The sequence below is a fragment of the Rhipicephalus sanguineus genome, chromosome 6, assembly GCF_013339695.2.
Source record: "Rhipicephalus sanguineus isolate Rsan-2018 chromosome 6, BIME_Rsan_1.4, whole genome shotgun sequence".
Lineage (NCBI taxonomy): Eukaryota > Metazoa > Arthropoda > Arachnida > Ixodida > Ixodidae > Rhipicephalus > Rhipicephalus sanguineus.
In genome coordinates this window covers 103,243,259-103,265,621 of record NC_051181.1, presented here as the reverse complement: position 1 = coordinate 103,265,621, position 22,363 = coordinate 103,243,259, and the positions used below count along the sequence as shown (strand labels likewise).

Here is a 22,363-nt window from a genome sequence, read left to right as displayed (position 1 = left end):
TCCTCGCTCCACAGCGCGCTGTGTTAGTCAATTTCGCCACGCAGCATACATCCTCCAGTATACTAACGGCGAGCTATTTGTATACACCTTTTACCGCTGGCGGTACGCAGAGCTCGGAGGTGCTTCAGCGTGTTCAGACTTCACCACCGCGTTATACAAAAAAGCCACGATATTGACTTTCAGTGGACAGTGTGGTATCAGTGAAAATGATTCCGCTGATAACGTTGCTCGCACATCACATCAGGAAACATCGCTCCACTTCCGCTTTCAAGGACAGACGCTGCGAGACAGATTCGACAACCGGCCCCCAGTCTCACACTGACGGAGTGGAACGCGAAAAACATAAGGCATACCAGATTACACCAACTGAGAGAGAAAAAGAGAAGAGGAGGGCAGGGAGGTTAACCAGAAGGAGGTATCCGGAACCCTTCACCAACTCCGACCTCCATCGGGCCTTCGTCGAATTGAAGTTTCACTTTTCTATCGCCTTTGGTTGAGAGTTGCTTTTACGAAGGCATATACACCGTTAATCGAAATGACAGCCAGTGCGGCATGCGATGTTTGAGGCACCAAAGAAAACATCGAACACTTGCTGTGCCACTGTCCTCGTTTTGACTTGGAGACAAGTACTTTCCAACGCACTGCGGCGATTGGATGATCGGCCACTTTCGGTGCTGGTGCTAGGGCAGCACCGTCCGCACCTCTCGACGGCCAACAAGGCAGTGAAGGCACTCTTGTCCTTCTGGGGAAGACGGGCTTGTGCGAACGCCTGACTTGTGGTGCAATCCCGCACGCTGCAGTGAATTATCTGCTTTGTCTTCTTCTTCCCTTCTCTTCTCTCTCATCTTTCTACTCCATTTCCCTAATCCCCCCGTGTAGGGTAGCCAGCCGGAAGTTTTTCTGGTTAACCTCCCTGCCTTCTCCTTTTCTGTTTCCTTCCTTCCTTCCTTCCTTCCTTCCTTCCTTCCTTCCTTCCTTCCTTCCTTCCTTCCTTCCTTCCTTCCTTCCTTCCTTTCTTCACTATAGCCCTCCAGATGGCGCGCGGGGCGCGCATTAGAAGTCGTCGGCCCACTTGTAGCGAGTTTTAGAATCGGGGACCCAAGTCACTGGCTTCCAGGTTGTCTCTAGTTCTTAGCTAGCTCATGCAGGTTGTTTCTAAGTTGCTTCTAGGTCGTAGGCTGTAGTACTCCCGCTCTACAGCTTACTTTTGTTTATACCTTTTTTTTATCGCGCGCCTGCTCTTCTCTCCGCTTTCCTTCCCATCTTTCTTTACCTTTCCCCCTCCCCTTAGTGTAGGGTAGCAAACCGGATGCTACAATTCTGGTTAACCTCCCTGCCTTTCTCTCGTTTTATTATCTCTCTCTCTCCAGGTTGTTGCTAGGCTTTAACTAGGTGATGCTAGGCTGTTTCTACGTTGATCCTCAGCGCATACAGATTCGAGTTGAACCGCAGACGCATACACAGCACGGATGTCCAAACTCCAGAGACAGAACCTCGCGACTTAAATTAAGCGTTCACACCTCTCAGATCTACGGGCTGCTTAACTCACTTATGCGAGTCTTTAGCCTGTGTCTTTACTTGTGCGCGGTCGAGTGCAAACTTCACGCTTTTCTCTGGTTGAAATCCTAGGAGAATCACGTTCGACCGGGCCTACGCCTATATTAAACCAGAGACTGAAGTGTCGATAAGTGTTTGTTAGTAATCATCATCCTAGTCGTCGTCGTCGTCGTCGTCGTCAAAGTCGACAAAGTGAAAGTCGCACAGTGGCACATGCCCGTTTGATTACGATAGTTTTCTTTTTCACTTCTTGTGGACCAGTGGTGAATAGTGGGATGTACCCAATTTCTGTGGCACATGCCCGTTTATGATGATAGTTTTCGCGTAGGCCCCACGGCACACACCCGTAGGCCGCACAAATTACAACTAGCTCAAACAGCTTCGCTGTTAGTAAAGATACTGTATCGAGCGAGAAACAATAAGCGTATTTTCTACTGCGACGCCAAGCGCGTCTGCTGTGCGCAGAACGATCGTGAGAGCAGCGGTATGTACAGTACGGTCCACTGTTAAAGGGAACACTCCAATGAGCACCTTTCATTTTGCTGGCCCTTGTGGGAATCTCGCCCAAAGCCAGGCTGGCTTGACACGTGCTGCGCACCAGTGATACGCGTGGCCCTCTCTCTGTCTTTAAAAGCGGCAGCCGTGGCGTGGGCCGGACACTCGGTGACGGAACTCTCCGCGCGCGGGAGGGGCGTGCACCGCCGAGGCCAAAGTTAGGGGCGAGTACGTGTGCCCACGTTATTGTATCCTGTAACTTTCGAAGAGCTTTGTTAGTGTTATTAAACGTTTATTTTTGAGTTTGACCGGCCAGCATCACTTCCTTGGCAGCACGACGGCGCGAACCCTTCACCCTCTCAGAGCAAGTGGACAGGGAAACATGTTTTATGTACTGCATTAATCTGTCAAAAAGAGGCAGAACTGTCAACCACCAGTAGTCGTACGCAAATCTAAGTCACTTTTGCGAGAGAGCGAAATCCAAACATGCCCTGTGCGCAAGTGTTCCCTTTAAGAGTGGACGCGCGTGTACAACGCACCTCTCGCTCCGTCGTAAAGCCGATTCAGTAGAACATATATGGAGGTGCGTCCACTTGGCCTTGTCCTTGTTTTGAAGCTAAGTTGACCACGTCTTGGCAAGACACGCTTATCGAAAAATCGTGAAATCTACGCGGGCCCCTGCACTGGCTCGGGAAGCTAGATCAGTGCGGAGCCGTGCGTGAACGACGCATCGCTGAAACTGCCAAATACTACATGTAAAGCTGAAAACAAAGAAACCTAGCGTGGTCCCGCGATTTTCAACGAGAGAGACACTGCTTATGCTTTGCGTCGCACGCAAAAGGGTACCCACACTAGGGAACACACTAGGGAACACCGTAGGCATTGCTGCAGGATACAACTGCTGCGCAAAGAATGAAACAAACTGCAGAAAAAGATATGTAGTCGGCACCCTAGCAGAGTTTACAACAGTCATGTCACGCGCACAGACGTCCCCTCCCTCGCGGCACGGATTCAGGTGTCCAACAAGAAGCGAATCATGGCAGGCGAATGAGAAGGCGATGCGCACGGACTCCATATACACGATCGCCGTCCCACTGTTTGATGCGAATCTCAGGCGTCCTCCAAGTTTTTCTGCAGCCCTTGCAAGGAGCACGGCTCAGCCGCCGTGGGGTAATTGAAAGGGGAGTGAAGGAGCTGAGACTACGCGTCCTTATATCAAACCGTAGCCAAGCGGCCGTTATTCAGGCACGATTACAAGTGAATTGACTGTTTTCTATAGATGTGTTCGGTGGAGTTTTCGTACATTATTATTATTATTATTATTATTATTATTATTATTATTATTATTATTATTATTATTATTATTATTATTATTATTATTATTATTATTATTATTATTATTATTATTATTATTTTGCAGTCTCTGTAAGGCTTGCCGGAGGCATGCTGCTGGCGTGCGCCAACCACCGCCGTTCCATGGAGCTGCACGCCAACATGCTGGACTGCGTTGCTGGCAGTGCGCTTTCTTTCTTCGACGCTACTCCGAGAGGCCGCATCTTTAATCGTTTTTCCGTGGACCTGGAAATAAACGACATTCGCTTATTTATATTCTCCAAGCAGCTTGTGCAGAGCATCCTCTATGTGTTCGCACGTCTCGCGGTGATTGGAACCCAGGCGCCCTTCGTGTTCGGCCTCACCGTTTTTGTTGAGATGGTGTTACTATTTTGCTTGGTGAGTTTGCGTGTTTTATACCACAATCCTGAAGGAACGTTTTTTTAATGCGGATAGCTATCTTGCGGCTTTCTCGCACAGTGTTTTAGTGGTCATTAGTCGTAAGTAAAATTCAATGAGCGGAATATTATAACCTAATGGAGAGACCAAAAAAAGCTGAGCTAGTATTTGTCTTTCGAGTTATCGACATGATTACACTTTGCTGCCTTGCAAGGACGCTTTGGACTTTCGAATTGGGAATCTCTCAAAAAGTTGCTTACGAAATGAACACTCACGTGCAAGGGATGTTTCCGTTTCTTAAGCGAAGGCTGTTACCATTGTTACAAAGCTTCCTGGCTAATTTTTTTCTGTGACAACTTTTTTTTCAGCGCTGCATGATAAGTGGCGCGATGTTGGGACGCCTTTACCAAAGCACCCAGTTGTCTCGACTGCTTCAGCACCTGACTGAGACACTTGACTGCGTAGGCCTGATACGTTGCTATGGGGTCATGGAACAGTTCTGCGCTCGGTTCCGGCGCATGGTGACGGTGTGCCTGGAGGCGTTCAACATGCTTGTTTATTGCTTCGCCATAGGCCGCCTCATCAGTACCATATGCGCCCTACTAATCATACTGCTCACCGTAGCTATCATCGTGGCACCGGCCCATGACGAGCCCGGCTCCGCTGGAATGGCTGGCCTCTCTCTTCTTTCGGCATTTACGGTAAGCTGTCATCATGAAACAGAGGCTTGTTAATCACGTTAATAATCTTCGTCTTTCGCTGCGGCTTCTTAATGTTACAATGATCTGCCTAAAAACGTAAGCCGAAAAGAGCAATGCATATTGTTGTGTCGTTAGTTTTGGTTTTAATGCACATTCTGGAAACTCTGAACATCGGTGGCGCTGTTGTTCCCAAGTATATACCTGGGTGTCAGCAAATAAATTATCATTCTGTTTCGTTCGTTTATGGTGGCTGGTCGGCTCTTTTTTTGTGTGGCCCCACGCCGCGATACCACATTGGCGACGAGGTTCTTAATTTTTAAAGAAGTCGGTGCCTCGCCTGCAGCCACGCCGGCCGCGTCATGAGCTTCTCCGGCCTTGCTCCACCGCCACTGTTTCTGCCCGCGCCGGGCCACCCACCGGTTTGGTGACCACAATGGTTTCGCATGTTTCAAAGCTTTCTTTTGGGCTCCGGAGCATGCGACTTTCCTGCCGAACGCCGCAAAGCCCTTCTTTTTTCAGAATCTGGGAATTGAAGGTCAGCGCATTTCTTCACACTGCCACCCCACGTTTCCGAACCCGCCCACCTAGTTTTCACCGCAACAGTGCCCGATGAGGCCAAAAAGTTGGTAAGTGCCCCGTCGCCATACGACCAAGCCGTCGCTTCGTTAGCTCAGTATTTTGCCTCGGCAAGCAATTTCGTCGTGAAACGCCATCGCTTCCGCCGCCGTGCCCAGTAGCTAGGCGAGTCCATACAAGAGTACGTTGCCGCTTTACGAGATGTTGCTGCCTCGTGTTCTTTCGTCGCTATGAACGACTCCCTACGCGACCAGTTCGTAGAAGGCATCACGTTACAATGCTTCTAGATGGGTTCATCGTTTTCCTTTTCGCGCGCCGTATTCCGGGCGCAGACCCTGAAGACAGGTTGCTCAGCAAGTTCGCGAGCTTGTTCCCGGGCACGTTCAGCTGGTAACTCCTCGAGGCGGTAAGGTTTCAATGGATTTAACGCGGCCGCGCTCGTCTTCCCGTCGTTTATCACCGCCGCACGAAAGCCGCTGTGGACAGTTTCACTATGACTTAGTTTTCTTTTCCCTGGGCGCTCCCGCGGCTTGGACAATGCACCGCTGCACTGTTTTCGTTGCGGTTCCCGCCACCACCGCGCCTCGTCACCCTGTTCTCATGCACAAGGTAAGCGCTATTTTCAGTTCAGACGCACTGGGAACTTCGCTCAGTCTATAACAGGTGACAGCGTCATTCCACCGTTGCCGTCCACGAAATCTACTGCGAGGACTTGTTCAATGATGCTGGAAGTTTAACTGTTCTTACCGTTGTCGGTTCTGCGCGAGCCGGCATTGTCGTTGACGTTTCTTGTGGACACGGGATCGTCTGTTTACATCCTGAAAGAAAACTTTTTCCAGCAATATTTTGCTGTTGAGTCACTTCTTTCCGCTCTGCGAGTGAAGCTGCTCGATTACTCAAAACGCTGCATTCACATACGTGGCTGTTTCTTCACAGAAGTTACGTTCAAGGGACGCACATCATATGTCCTTTTCTATGTTGTGTCGGAACGTAAATCCATTCTCGGAATTGATGCGATCAATGTTCTGGACCTGCACATTGAAGGGTCGTCCATGCATTGCTTCGATAAGTAGGACATGCCAGCGACACTCGACGTGGCCCAGCTTTCAGGCTGGCGCCAACCTTCACCACCCAACCTTCTTCCGAAGGCTCTGTACCATGAGTTCGGCTCCCTCTTCGCCCTAGGCTTCATTTTCGTCAAAGGTTTCGCTCATCGCACCGAGACCTGACTCGAGGTGCCTCCTGTGATATCGAAACTTCGGCGCCTCTCGCTGACACTCCGCCCTCAAGTTTCGGAAGGGCTCCGTAATTGGAAGAAATGAATGTCACTGAGTGCGTTAATAGGGAGCTTTAGAATAGCGTACGCAAAGCTTTGCGTTGGTATTTCGCGCAACTACGCATGCGTCATACGCTAACCACTTGCGGGCTCCCGTTAAGTGACGGAAATAGCGGGCCGCAAACGCTAACGCTAACTTAGCGTACGCTATTCTAAAACTGCCTAATGCCTCGCAGTGGGCGTCCCCTATCGTTGGGGTACGGAAGAACGACGGTAGCATTCGACTCTGTGTCGACCTTCAGGAACCTGACAAAGCAGTCATAGCCGATGGCATTCCACTTCCCCACACGGAAGAACTGAACAGCCTTGTCGGTGCAACTATCTTCTCCAAGTTGGATCTTTCATCCGCCTACCACCAGGTTCTCCAACATCCCGGGAGCCGGAACTTGTCTGCATTTGTGACTCACGATGGACTGTTTCGTTTCAAGCGGACATGCTTTGGGCTGGCGTCTGCCCCTGAAGCCTTCCAGCAGTTCATGTCGCAGATTCTCAAAGGGTGCTCTGGCGTTTTGTTCTACACTGACGATATTATTGTGTTTGGTAAGACCGAACAAGAGCACCTAACGAATTTGGCCATTTTTCTCCGCCGCATCAAGGCAGTTGGACTCAAACTCAATCACAAGTGCACGTTTTGCGTCCGAGAAATATCTTTTTTTGGGCCACAGAGTCACTTCCTAAGGCATTTCACCGCTACCAGAGACAGTGGAGTCTATCCTGAACACTCCCACCCCTAGCGACGCTGCTGGTCTGCAATAATTTCTCGGCTTAGTCGAGTACACTGATAGTTGGGCAAGTTAGTCTAGTACTACGCCAAGTTTGTTCCCTGCCTTGGTGGAGTTGTGGATCTGATGCGCACGCTGCTCCACAAGAATGAAGTTTTCATCTGGAGTGATGCCGTTGGCGCTAGTTTTCAGAAAGCCATGTTTCTCTTGCCATTCTGCAAAATATTTCGTGTGTTTTATCCCACTCTTCCGGTGGTTGTCTCCACAGATGCGTCTGACTGAGGCCTTGGTGCGGGCCTTCAACAAGTGGATGGCAACCACCCACGCACAGTCGCATTCGCATCTCGCACGCTTTCCCCAAGAGGAAGTATGCAGTTCGTGAACGAAAAGCACTCGCGTGCGTCTGGGCCTGTGAGAGTTGGTACACACACCTTTGGGGACGGCGCTTCACACTTCATACGGACCTCCAAGCCTTGGTCTCCCTTCTGTCGTCTCATGGCTCAGGAGCCGCCCTCTTCGCATCTTACTCTGGTCAGAGCGTCTTATGCGCTATAATTACATGGCAAAATACCGCAAAGGGTCAGAGAATCAAGTTGCACATGCATTGTTCCGCCTTCCAGTGCCTGTTTCGCAGGAAGATGCCTCGGTCAACGAAGAGGCTGTGCATGTTGGGACTACTTGGTAACCCGTTGATGCTACTATAGCGCAAATTTCAGAGACGAGGACTGACAGGACAAAACACACACAAGCGCTTTTGTATTGTGTTCTTTCGTCCCTAATGTTTTTGCTCCACTCTGCCTTACCACAGAACAGTTCCAGAAGTTGCTGCGTGAAGACGCTACATTGGAGCGAGTCAGGGCTTACGTCGCATCTTCTTGGCCTCGCCAGAAGTGCGTTCCGGGCGAAATACAGCCATTTTTCGCCGTTCGCGAAGAACTCTCTGTGGTCGAAGACTCGTTTTACCGTGGGGAATGGCTCATAGTTCCTTCGTATCTTCCCCCACAGTGCATTTTCGCCGCACACGAAGCCCACCCCGGTATAGTTCGCACCAAGGCGCGACTACGAGAGCGATTTTAGTGACCTGGCATGGACAAACAAGTGGAAATTGCCATCCATGGCTGTGCACTCTGCGGAACGCAGAAGTAAGTGTCAAGACTCGGTTACTCTGCTGCAACCTGTTCCACTGCCAGAGCGTCCATGGCAGAAGGTCGACATCGAGATTGTCTGTTGCATGGAAAGAGCACCGCATGACTGCCGGTTCGCTATCACCCTCGTAGACTACTTCTCCAAGTGACGGGAAGTACAGTTCTGCAGCGAGGTATCGAAGCGCACAGTGAGAAGCTTTCTTCTCTCTGTATTTTCTCGAGAGGGCTACTCGGACGAGAGTGTGTGCGAGAACGGCCCTCAGTTGTGCTCCCGCGAATTCAACCCGTTCCTGAAGGGTCGTGCAATTTGCCGCTCGCACTCTTCTTTGTACTATCCCCAGGCGAATGTTCTTGTAGAATGATTGAGCCGTGTATTCAAGGACTTCGTACAGACGTTCGTGGAACTGCTGGACCATTGACCACTCCACCCAGTGGTCATCGAGTACCTCGGCATCGACCGGTGCACATAGCACGCAACCACGAGTATCGCGCCGGCTCTGTTGCTATTTAGAAGGCTGCCTAGCACACGTCTAGACATCATTGGGCACTCGTAGTCTTCTTTCTTCAAAGAGCAAGCCACCGAGCTTAGTCTGCTGCATCGTCGGGTGAAGCAAAAACAACAGAGCAGCAAGAAGCGGACAGATTTCCTTTGAGCCGCATAGGCGACCAACATCGCAGTTGTTGACTTCGTTCGGGTGAGGAAACCCTCCGTCACCTGCATGGCAGACCTCTCGTTTGGCAGTCCCCGCCAAGTGCTGGAGCAGCGCGGACAGCCCTCTTTCCGCCTCGATGATGGCATGACCTGGAACACTTCCAATCTTGCCAAAGTCTCTTCGGGTCCCTATACTCTGCGTCCAGAGGAGTCTTGCAAAGCGCAAGAGGCTGACACACTGAAGTCCCCGTCACCGGGCCCCGGGGAGCCCTAAGCTAGCAGTTGCTTGTGAGGCATCTCAAGCGGCGGCTGCATTTCTGCCTGTTCCTGGGGTCACCTGTGCTGCTCTCGACTCAGACACGCCTGAGTCACACGCAGGTGTGCCTCTTCCTACTGTGGTGGCCGATCGAGCTGCTTCAGACCCGGACCTCCCTAAACCACAAGCAAGTCCGGCTCCTGTTCGCGTCCAACCACCAAGAGCATGTGACCCTCCGAAACGCTACGGCGACTACGTGTGACAACTGGTGCTTTTGTTCTTCTCGTGTAGCTTATGTTGTTTTGCACAATTCCTTATTGGTAATTTTTGTGGGGAGAGAAAGGAGTTTTCATGGGTTTTTTGTATAAGTTGCGGCTGAGTGTTTTTCGTAACTGCGTTAAATGATGTTCCTTTGTTGGTGACCGGTCACTGTTCTTGTGAACCTTATGAACACGAGTTGTTAATGTACAGGTCACCTTGCAGTACCAACCCGCTAACCGCTTACTAACCCATTGCAAGTTTTAAAGGGGGGGGGGATACGCTGCGTCGTCAGTTTTAGTTGTAATGCACAGTCTGGAAAGGCTGTGAACATCGGTGGCGCTATTGTTCCCATGTATATATTTGGGTCTCGTCAAATAGAGTATCATTCTGTTTCGTTGGGTTATGGCGGCTGGTCGGCTCTCCTTGCGGCCCCAGGCCGCCATGCCGCAAATATGCACTAATCAAAGACGTCGCTCCAGTACAGCTCTGTTTTCCTTATTCACACACATGCAGATTGCAAGAAGGGCCTCAACAGGCATGCTTTTCAGCGCTCTTTAAAACAATTTATACTTAGTGGCCAAGGTTTCACACCAAAAGACGGGAAATGGCAAGAAAATGAGCCTACTTCGAAAAATCTTAGACCTCTCAGCTAATCCACTACGCTTTACAATGGGAAATTCATGCAGCAGGCGTTAACCTTTCAGACTAGTTGTCCGCAAGAAGCGCAACAGCGCTCTCAAAGGGTGAGGAGGATTGATGTTAGGGTGAGGAGGAGAGGAGGGAAAGGAGGAGCTGAGAGGGTAAACTATAGCAGAACCAATGACAGCATAGCATAGCAAGGGGTGGGAATGACAATTGATGGTCAGGAGGAGTGATGTGAGGGTTAGGAGAGGGAAAGGAAGAGGAAGGTCAGTATAGAACGAAATAAAAAAAAGAGAGAAAAAAGCAGAAGAAGAAGATGTAGAAAGAGATAAAGAAAGAAAGAAATATGGAAGAAAAAAGAAAGAAGGAATAAGATCACTGAAGATGAAGAAAAAAACTATCTGCGTTCGCCAGGTGGTGGCGCTTGCTTAGCCAGCTCCACATTTTACCGAGATGTCGCAGATGTGGAAATGGCTTTAGTTTTTTCTTTTCACCTTGTGCTTCGGCAACCTTGCTCTAGAAATTGAGAGGGACGTGCTAACCATTACATTCAATTGAGCGGCTTACATTTCTGCAACTCGACTCTTTGGTTGGAACAAGCTCGATAACTTAAGGACTAGAGTGCTGTGAAATATTGTAATGGAATGTGTTCTGATGCAAATACTCGTCTATGTTGAATTTTTTCACAGATTCCATTTGCCACAGTTTTGGTGTTCCTCAGCGGATTTTGGAACTCCCTGGGGGAGGTGGCTTTCGCGAGGGCGTTGGAATACACCGAGTTGCCTTTGGAGAAGGTGCGTACGTGATGAAGGCTTCGTTAACACTTACCGCGAGAAATAGAAATAGCCAGTTCGAAGCTGCGCTCACGCTTAGGCAAACTTCGCCACTACATCTCTACTTGGTAAGGCGTAGATTATTTATTCCAGAAGTATGCGGTGTTGGACAGGTAATGGGATAGATTATTAGCAAGAAACTGCCCTTTCATGCTGTACTGAATTGACCAATTGTGGAGCATGCGTTCATATTGTGGCTTGGAGGCATGCAGTCGCCAAACCTGTATTTGCATGTAAAATATATTTGGTGCAAAATCTGACACCTTCGACACAAATACAGCCTGTAGTGCAGTTTAATTTTGAATGCATTGATTTACTCAAGAATAGTAGGTGAATATTTACATGTGTTCAAATGCAGGCTGGTTCACACAGCACTTGGCAGTGGTGTGTACCTGCTTTTGTGCTGACTGAGATATGTACGTGATAACAGCGCCTGATCTCGCGCTTCCAGCGTGAATCTTGGTGATACTTATGCTGTCTTTACAGAGCGATTGCTCAACAGAACGAAAACGGCGGTGGTAACATATGCGTCCACGGTAGGTGTTAAAGGAGTCCTGATGCGAAAATTTGAACACAGATTGACTGCCACGTCACACTGCTGGGAGCACATATGTGTCATCTGTATAATATCTACCGCGAATTCAGCCCAAAGAGAACGTTAATTGAGTTTTTATGTTCGTCCAAACACCAAACTGGCAAGTGAGGCACGTAACAATGGATTCATCACTCAGGTCTGCATTGTAAACAACGTACGTCACGAGTTTTGGCCGGATTGTCGCATACGTGTCTATGATGAACAACGCTGGTAGCGACAGCTGATTATCCGGAGCCTATCCAGAGACCCACAAACTTAACACTGCAGCGACTTACCCGCTTACCGCCTCTGTGGAAAACATTTACCGTGAGGTAACGATGAACTCAGAGTATTCTCGTTATTAAATGCGAAGCATTTCTTAGCGAACCTCAGGCACTCTGGTCGTTTCTTTCTTTCTTTCTTTCTTTCTTTCTTTCTTTCTTTCTTTCTTTCTTTCTTTCTTTCTTTCTTTCTTTCTTTCTTTCTTTCTTTCTTTCTTTCTTTCTTTCTTTCTTTCTTTCTTTCTCTCTCTCTCTCTCTCTCTTTCTATCTATCTATCTATCTATCTATCTATCTATCTATCTATCTATCTATCTATCTATCTATCTATCTATCTATCTATCTATCTATCTATCTATCTATCTATCTATCTATCTATCTATCTATCTATGTAGCTAGCTAGCTAGCTAGCCAGCTAGCCGCCTATGTCTGGGCGCTCTCCTGGTCGTCTTGATAACTTGTGATATACCAGAATTGGCATGACAGGGGATCAGTGCATGACGAACAAGATTTACTGGTCATGACATGAGTAGCGCAAAACGACTGTCGCGTACGTCATGAAACACTTTCCCTCACTCACGTGTGGCACATACCCGCACATCATAGTTGGTGTTAGGCGGGTATGTGCCACAGGTGATTCACAATTTAAATCAACTCAGTAACCGCGAACATACACATTGAAACGCAAGGCAAGTGAGGGAGCTGAAGGCAGAACTCCCGTGGAAGACCCTCGACCGCCATCGTACACGTGGTCCGCCAGAATGACGCAGTGTTCTCTTCATTTCTTATGAGGCTGGGCGATGACGTCATGCTGACCGAGTATGACGTCAGATTGATTGAGAGCCGCTTTGTGACACGTAAAGAAGCAGCCACTATGTGCCCTGACGGCATACGGCTATACTAAAGCAATGCGGACGTCAAGCGCTAAAACGCACGTTGCCTCGACGGTGCGGACAACGTGCTATGTCACCCCCACATGCGATAACATAACTGGCTATAAGAACGAGCAGGTACACGAGGATGCCCTGACCAAGGTGGCCAAGTCGAACGGAATCGACATGGGTGGCCTCCGGCCTCGATTTCCCGTAGCATCGGTAAGCCGTACAGGATCACGTCCAACATCGACGTAAGCGACGGCCTCGTTAATGCCAAATGGGCACCTTGTGGTATATAAAGTGTGACTAACACGGCAACCTCGTGCGACTGCGGCTTGAGTTTCCAACGTCCACGGTAGGCATTGTCGTCCCAGCCAGGACAAAGCAGATAACTTCCGCACACCCCACAATAGAATTGAAATGGGCGCCCGTGGTAATGCGAACCAGCGCAACCACGATATACGCCAGAAAATTATCTCGTGCAAGAGGACACAGTTTCCCCTTGCGCAGGCAAACTCCATAACTATATATAAGTCACAAAGGGCCACATTCGCCCAGGTAGTCTACGGATACGTTAAACGCAAGCCACTGAAGTTGGTGTACGGGGCACTTTCCAGTGCTACCAGCCTCGACGGCCTATACCTCACCAACGCAAAAAGTGACTTCAGGTTCCGACATGTCGCTGGCTCTATCGACAAACAGTCTGTCGACGACATAACCCTGCTAGAAAACAGGCGTCTTGACATTGTCTTGGACCAGGCCACACCCTTCATTAGATGCCACATCCACAACAATCGCCTCACGCTCGCCGCTCTTAACGTACAGTCTGTGCACGCACACGTGCACGATCTCGAAAATGACGCGCTGCTCACGAAAACTGGCGTGTTAGCACTTTCTGAAACCTGGAGCGATAAGCCCACTGTGTCGTCCACAGCAAGTGGCTTCATTGCAGGTGTGGAAGCGTGGGAACATATAAGAACACGGCAATGCGCAACTTCAGCGCAGGCCGCATCCCACTTCGCCGGCCGCCAGACACACAACACACACAGACAAGCAGCGGAATCGGTGAGGTTTGCGTTGCGCAAATCATTTACAATAACAAGGACATTCCACTCGCCGCCATTAGAACTATGAAGCACCCCTTGCACACATGCACACGCGTTCGTGAAACGTGCGCGCGTTCTCCATCATAACGGACAAGATAAGCCCAATATATCAACTTACCGCGTCTGGTTTTGTTAATACCCATTTTGCTGTTGGCATCGTTACGCAACTGTAAACAACTGGTTATACATCACATGTGTGACTCTTCAACATATGTGCGTGCGTATAACATTTGCACCTATCGTTAGCGTCATTTCGTGACGTTTCGCTCAATGTAAAAATTACGCCACAGTCAGCTTCCCCCTGTATGCATCGCATAACATCGATTCCCAGGGTACGTGGAATCTGCCGATTTTTTTCTTTCAACCAGAATACTGACGCGTCCGAAAAAAAAAGGCCTGATATATTGTAGCTAGATGAATGGCCAAACGAAGATCTCACTACCGGCCACGCTGCTGTACACTGCTGCCGTCAGCGTTTCCGGTAACCGGATCGACCTGGCATTCGCAAACGCTGACAAGTCTACGGACAAACTAAAGTTCTCTACTGCCGGGATTGTACTGCGTAGTTGACAAATAACTGCTCAGGCGCTCTTCATCACGCGGCGCCGTCCGCACCGATACGTGTCATTAGCGCAGTTCCAGAACCTGCTGAATGAACTTAGACGTGCGCGCCGTATAATTTCGTGGTATTTGTATACCTTCAGAACTCAGAGTTGCCCGATCTGAGCACCAGCCAGTAAAGCGTTACATTACGCCACTTTCACGTTGCACATAGGCACTTTTACAGAGCGCACAAAAGCAGGAAAACGAATAGCCGTAAGCTGCCGTGCGTGCAACTTTGGCGGCCGGTGGGTCCAAGTCGAAGGTCGCACCAATGTTGGGATGTCACTGCTTCCATCGTCAGTTTTCGACATTCTGCTTTACAAATGACCGAAGAGATAATGGTTCAGCGCGTCTAATACTGCAGCTACTCCAAGGCTTGTGGAAATCGTCACGCCTCTACGATGATGACGAAAAGAACAAAGTCGCAGTTAACAGCAAGATTCGCGCAGTCAACCAAACTTTTCTAACTGATATTTATACTATTCCCCGCTGCCTCGCCAACAGCCGCACTAGATAAGCGGCGCAGCTTGACGATTAGGCACTTACAGGGCTCAAGATGGCAGAAGAAAGAGCAACGCAGACGACATGACAGAAGGTGGCCAGATACGTCACTGGTATTCGCGGTCAAGTGACAGTATTTGTTCATAAGCAGGCCGAGTGCGTCACGGGCCGCGAAGTACTCTTTAAAATCGAAACAACCACCACTCATAACATACCAGTATATAATTAAGCATTCGTCTCGCACTGGAGCAAATGGGTTTCTTTGCCGCGATTAACGAGTCAGTAATCGCCGCCGCGGCGTCTGCATTTTTGATGGAGGCGAATAAGTTTGAGGCCCGTGTACTTAGATTTAACTGCACGTTAAAGAACCCTAGGTGGTCGAGATTTCCGAAGCCCTCCACTATGGAGTCTCTCATAATCATATCGTGGTTTTGGGACGTTAAACCCCAGATATTATTACAACGAGTCAGTAGGCACTGATTAAATGAAGGACAAACAGAGGTTGACATATTTTGATTTAGCACGCCTTTAGCGTTCACAATACGCATGCAGCTGCAGCTTGCCTACGAGCTACCCAAATGGGGAAACATCTTGAATCGCCAAGCCTCAACGGTGCTAACGAACAACGTTAATGAAAACCAGCAGGCAATGCACCCAAGGAAAGTATAAGGTACCTACAACTTTCAACCTGCAGCCAAGGAAATGCAGTGGGTCCCTCTGCCGGCGGAATGTTGTCTTTTCGTAGACACACACACACACACACACACACACACACACACACACACACACACACACACACACACACGCGCGCGCGCGCACGCACGCACGCACGCACAAACAAACTACTCTGTGAAGGTGGGGATGACCAGCGAAGCCCTTCAGCACGCTACACAGAGGTGACCTAATTTCCATCATGGGTTCGAATTTCCATCCATAGCCGATCACACACCCTGCAACTAAGTCCGAAATGCCTGCCCAGCAATGCCGTTTCGAATATAGCGTATGCTCTGTTAATTTAGTTTTTCATTTGAGTAGCATGTTACTTGCTTCTATGCGCGGCATTGTCCAGACCACCAAGCCAGACAAGGCGACGTGTGTCTTCCATCAAGCCAGACAAGGCGACGTACGTCGCCTTGTCTGGCTTGGTGGAAGAAACGCTTGGCGTTTCGTGCACCGATCCAGCCCTAGACTTAGCCACACACAGCTTCGCAGTCAATTATTTCAATAGCCTGTGCGTGCTCTCTAAATGTAAAGACGATTATTGTAAGCATAATAGTACACACGTTCAATAGAGGGCCAAACAAATGAACAAGGAACGCGAAGAGGAACGCTACGCGCGTGTTGTCTTCCTTCTAGCCTAGCCGTTAATTCTCACAGGGCGAGCGGGGAACGCAATCGGCAGGCGTGCGAGAGGGGGGCAGCGTAGGAGAGGAGAGAGAGGGGGAGGGGACGCGCACGCGCTGGTGTTCATCGCGGCGTTGCGCAGGAGAGAATTTCAGCATGTCTAGCCCGCGGCATGTCTAGCCCACTTTCCCTCTCCCGTGGGGGAGAGGGAGAGTGGAGATGGTAGGAGGAGAGCGGGAGGGGAAGAGGAGAGGGGGAGGGGAGAGGGTATGCGCATGCGCAGTAAGGGTGGTCACGTCGCACACCACCACCACCGGATTGAACTCCGCCATAAGAAACTTCGCATCTAATAAAACAATTGTAGCCCCTGATTTTCATGCCTCGGCATCCTCGACCATGATGACCGGAGTCGTCAGAAACCGACCGGCGACAGCAGCAGCGCGACGTTACCTGTCTCCCGTGCTGCTTACCGTTACGGCTATACAGCCGTGCGATCGCCGGATCGGGCGAATGAGAAAATCTGCCGAGTTTAACGCACGCCGGATGCCCGATCCGGCGACACACAACGGCGAAACGCCACTATTCCGGCTGTTCTACCAGCGCGTAGGACCTCGAATCCGACGCCAAATCATAACGTGTGTCTGAAATTTTATGTACCGAAGCGTGAGCTGCTTCCTGCATTGGGAGTTAAATGCCGTGGAATATTATTCCAGCCGGCAAGCGGCAGCAGCCAGTGACAACACATGCGGCGATGACACCGTGCGTACCGGAGATCACCGGTACTACAGCCATATTGAATTTTTTGTGGCGCTCCCTATATATAGTCGCTGAAAGTTGCGAATGATTGTGCTCCCCGACAAAAAAGGCTGCCATTTAGAAGCTAGCAAGAGCGAAGACATTTCGATCATGATCTATGGTGTTTAATATACAGCGTGAACCACTGAAGTGCGGATATGAAGGTAAGGAAGTGCATTGATATGCTAGTTGGTGAGTCGTGATGTTGAAGGAGCAGCACACAAAAGACACATTGCCGCAGACATAACAATTATACTTACGCAAGCGCTGGAACACGAATCAAGCCGCCTATCTCTTTTCCTGCAGTAAGTTCTTTAAAATGCAAGGATTCCCAGCACGCGCGTCATTTTTAAGTGCATGTGGGTGTGTCTTTTGTGCGCTGCTTCATCAACATCAGGAAAGGAAGGACGGAGGAGGCTATCGAATGACAAACACAAGCCAACTCGCCGACATCCCGATTCTTATTCAGGTCAAGATTTCTGCGGCGCATGCAAGCTCACTTCAGAACATGCGTTTTGCACGAGTAGTGTACCAATCCTTTTTTTTTTCCTGCAGGAAGTTCTTTCAAAACACAAAGATTCCGTCGGCCACCAGCAGCAAGCAAATCCTCCGATTTTCGTTCAACCCTACGATGACTCGTGGCCCAGTAAAGGAGTCGTGAGATTCGAAAACTTCAGCGCGTCCTATCGTCCAGGAATCGCTGAAGACACGCTCAAAGGCATCTCCTTTGTAGCAGAGGCGGGACAGAAGGTACGTCCATGTGGAAATGCGGCATCTAGGAATCGCGTGTCTCGTGATAACACGGCATGTCAATATGCCTACAGCAAGTTACTAAAGCAAACTTCCAATGCCTTACTTGGTGAAAATTGATATAAATAATCGGCATGTGACTATGAAAAAGATATTGCGCTTTCCTATCCATTTCGTTGGGCCGATCGAACGTCCGTAAGCTAGGCAGTTCGTAGAGACACACCCCATAGCGAGGCTTTCGGTTGAATATGCAACTTGTAGAGCAGTTTAATATGCAGGCATATAAGCTTAAGCCCACGATGGTTTTTGCATTTTGCTGCTAACGAAATCAGACGACAGCTGAAGAGAAGCAAACTGGTTATCTCGTGAACTGGCAACGCCACAGGTACCCAGGAACGATTATATGTGTCACGATCCTTTAGTTTCTGATTTCGCTCACGTTCGCAGTTGGCGGTAGTGGGGAGAACAGGAGCCGGAAAGTCATCGCTGGTCCTAGCGCTTCTGCGCATGATTCAGCGAACGTCGGGAGTGATCACCATTGACGGAATTGATATAAACACAGTTCCATTGAAACGCCTTCGTACCGCAATCAGCGTCATCCCGCAGGTGAGTGAGGACGAGGAGTTCTGCACAGTACATGCGCGCAAAACTGCCTTAAGTTAAATGTAAGGAAGATTTTTACTGATTACATTGTTGCCCGATTTGTCAGTAATAAACCTGTCATAAGGTTGTCATTGCTATAAAATATTGCAGCTTGCATTAATACTTAATTAATACTAATTAAAATATTCTCAAAACTTGGTTGAGCGTTGGTTCTTTAGAATGCATTGTAGCAATCATTTACTGCAGCGCGATTAGCAATAGATTTAAATAGACAATTTCAAGATTCATGGTGTTACAGCGATTCTCATGCATTCATTATTGCTTGTGACGTTTTTTTACAGCGCAGTGACACCAGCTGTTTTGCTACTGTGGAAGTGCAATTTACCGTTTCAGCCTAAACTACTTTTATTTATAGTGTCCCTTAAACAAAGTTAATTATTGCTGTTCAACTAAGCCAGCCAATGTGATACCTTTCAATTTAATTCAGGACTATTCCATGTTTACTGGGACCTTGCGAGAAAACTTGGATCCAGAAGGCAACCATTCGGATGAGGTTCTCTGGAGAGTTCTTCGAAGCGTCCACCTAAGCGACTTCGTTGAAAAGTCACCTGAGGGACTGTCATTCTGCGTGTCTCAGAAAGGAGAAACCCTGAGGTTAGTGGAAAGTACGTCCTCCTCTTGACCAACTTTGTCTGAACCTTGTAAAGTTGCCTAATCTGCAAAGAAAAAGGCTAAACCAACTGTAGTTCACCCCAATTCCTGAGAAAATACTCTCGAAGCTAAGGAATACACAAGAGTACCAATATGAAATAATGGTACAGAAATTTCATATTAATATGTTTTATATTTTTCCTCACATGACGGTAAAAAGATGTTCCCGCTTTTATATAGCGCCCGCCACTACTTAACAACTGAACAGAGAATTAGTGAAAATCGTACACACTAACAAAAAACTAAATGAATTTCACCGAGAGTGAGTTCCTCTAAGCAAGTCAGAATGTTAAGAGATACTTTTAAGCAAATTAGGATTATTTTTATTATTCCGATTAACAACTTCAATAGTCTACATATATACATTTTTCGTATTGAAGGGGTATGGTTACGAAAGGAAACAAACATAGTTGACCCCTCCCCCGTAGGAATCAGTATAACAGGAAAGGGAAACGTGTCTTCATAGAATCAGTTGAGTGCTTATTGTACATTGATAAATGAGAGCTTGCACAATGTTTGTTGGTGTTTGGAAGTATAGCGCCATTTCATGCGGATGCGCCTGCCTTGACGCCTGGCGGCACATCTCCGTCCCGGCGACTAACGTCAATGATCACGACTAAACCTTTGTGCCAGCTGAAGCAATTAATGCATACCGCCAGACACAGTATATGGTGGATATCGCACAAAGTTGGCGTCAACGAGCAACGAGCACTTATACTCGATATGTGCTCATGAAAAGCGTCGTCATTTGAGGACAGAAATGGCAAGATGTGCGCTCTCCAGTAGCTGGGTAACCTACACCTCTGCTCATGCATACAGTACCACACAGCGCTTCAGGAGCGCGAGATGCCGTGTCCGTAGCTTTAGCCGTGAACGTCCGAAGGCGTTCCGCTTGCTGCTGTCGTGTCTCAAGCTGCACCAAAGCTCTTACTCTCGCGGCATTCGCCCGTCGACGTCACTGCCTTTCTGCGGCGCTTAATGCAGCAGTTTTCTTAGTCGGTGTCATCACACCAGACGCAGCAGACGTCTGACAAACGCTGTTGGTGCATGTGAGAGCTTCACTACGTATTTGACGAGGCGGCGCACTCTGTCATGACGCAAAAGACCGAGTGCGTAGCTGCGCAGATACGAAACCAAGTCACCGCGGACGCTGCGTTGCACTGAGAGCCTCGGTGCGAGTGATAAACTTTCTTGAAATGAAATGGGAGTAGGAATCGGGAAGCCAGGCTTCGCTGTGCTCACACTACCGAAGCGCTCCCTGTCGGTTCTTGTTAGTATCATTATGCAGCACTTGATTTCACTGTTCCTAGACAATGACACTGCCTTTGCAAACCAAGAGTGCAATGAGAGGGAGAAGGTGTAAGAGATGTAGGGCGCGTTGGTGAGCCTTAAAGTCCGTTGCCGGTAGCGCAGTGGGTATAGCACCCAGTGCCCATTGTCGTGGACATATTGTGGGTTCGACTCCCATGTCATCAAAATCAACGAAACTTTTCTTTCTTTGTGATCTGTATTCCACTGACGTATTTCACTGTGAAACTTAAACTTCACTGACCTAAGTGAAACTTCACTGACGTCAGTGAAATATGGTAGTGAAATCTTGATGGACCCCGGCATCAAACACTTTCGCGTTAAATCTCTGTATTTAGCCATCGAAATGTCCAAGATTAACATATTGAAAGTTTAATTGGGAAAGACTAACCTTTTTTCCCCTGTTGGCATGAAGCGCTGGACAGCGACAACTGGTGGCGCTCGCTCGCGCCCTTCTGCGAGCCACAAGAATTCTGTTGCTGGACGAAGCCACCTCCCAGATGGACTCGGACACAGAGCGAAGGGTGCAGGCGAGTTTGAGGGAGAGCTTTTCGCACTGCACCATAATAACGATAGCGCACCGCATAGACACCATACTGGATTACGACAGGTGAGGCACAACGTGGGCTACCTAACTACCATTAAACATACTTCCTTTTACTCAACGTGATGCAGAATCTGTGACAATGTGAGGCTCAAATAAACTAAGTATTTGACTGCTCATATAATTTAGAGCGTGCTAGAGCGCATGATGCTTCCCGCGTTTCCACGTGAGCGTCGTGCCATGAAGGCCTGAGCGAGCATGCTGCGGGGATGGTTGGCTGGGCTCACCGAGGCGTTTGTTGAAGTCGCTGATTATTTGCTTTTAGAGATTGTCCTGAACGCAGCTTTAGACCTTGGTGTGCGAAACATCCACACAATACTGGCAATACAACGAGCTTCCCGCGGTATTGTGCCCCAGGAGAACACACTAACAATATACTGTTCCCCGACTTGTGGAGGCCGATATTTGCCCTCTAGGGAAGACATTGCGCAAAAGTTCGCCATTGAGTTTCTCTTTGAGCAACCGCTTTACGTGGTTATAGGTGTAGTTACTTTGGTGTGACGTACTGGAGGAGGAGGAGGATACAACTTTATTCAAAAGAAATTTCATGGGTTTGGAGCTGGCCGCTTGTCTGCGGCGACTTCTTCTGCCCATGCAATGACTGCTTTCTGCAGTTTTTCGTCGGGGGACCGTATTAAGGTCTCCCATGGCGTACTGAAAGATCGCAGCACAAAACTATAAAAACGAGGACAATGCTATTCTTGATGTATCACGTTAGAAAAGTACAGGAAACCTCCCATTTTTGGGCTTACCTTTCTGGTGTGCTGCATAATTGAATGCGACCACACTCGTTCACAGTTCCCGTTGTCTATGTTGTTTCGCTGCATTCTAACTAAAATGTTAAAAGCGTAATTCATGCCACATTTTAGTGAATATAGTAAGAATGCTTGCAGGCTGCTTGCTGCATGTTTTCGGACTTCTTACTACTCTCAGTGCAAAATGAAGGTATGTAATAATGCAAGTTGAGTGGTTGAACGGACAAAATTGACATCCGCTCAAGTGTACGACGAAGCTGAAAATGAAACAGATACGGATTTCTCAAAGTAAAGACTGCCTAGTTTAAGCAAATTGTCTCCATAGTAGTGATGCAGAACTATCAATGGTGCTATCGATACTATCGATAGTTCAGCCACTATCGAACTATCAATGCTAAAAAACTATCAATAGCACTATCGGTAATAGATTTTATGGTACTACCAGTATTATAAAATCAACCGCGCGAACTCATTGCAGCAAAAACTTGGTTCACCAAGTGTGTTAACAGGAGGAGCAGGCTGAAGGGCAAGAAAGTTGTAATTTTTAAAATTTTTTTATTTAGTACAAACCGCAGTTCGAAGACCAAGCAGGCGGCGAAAAAAAGCAAACGTAGTGAAAGATAATAATAATAATATTTGGGGTTTTAC

The 22,363-nt window shown here is 48.5% G+C and overlaps 1 protein-coding gene across 1 annotated transcript in view; it reads left to right on the top strand.

Moving 5' to 3' along the window:
• LOC119397443 (multidrug resistance protein mrp-7-like) overlaps positions 1-22,363 on the top strand; it is a 207,489-nt gene that overhangs the window by 92,040 nt on the left and 93,086 nt on the right. The window contains exon 3 of the mRNA XM_037664868.2: positions 18,825-18,991. Coding sequence (XP_037520796.2) covers positions 18,825-18,991 — 167 coding nt within the window. The remainder of the gene's footprint in view (positions 1-18,824; positions 18,992-22,363) is intronic.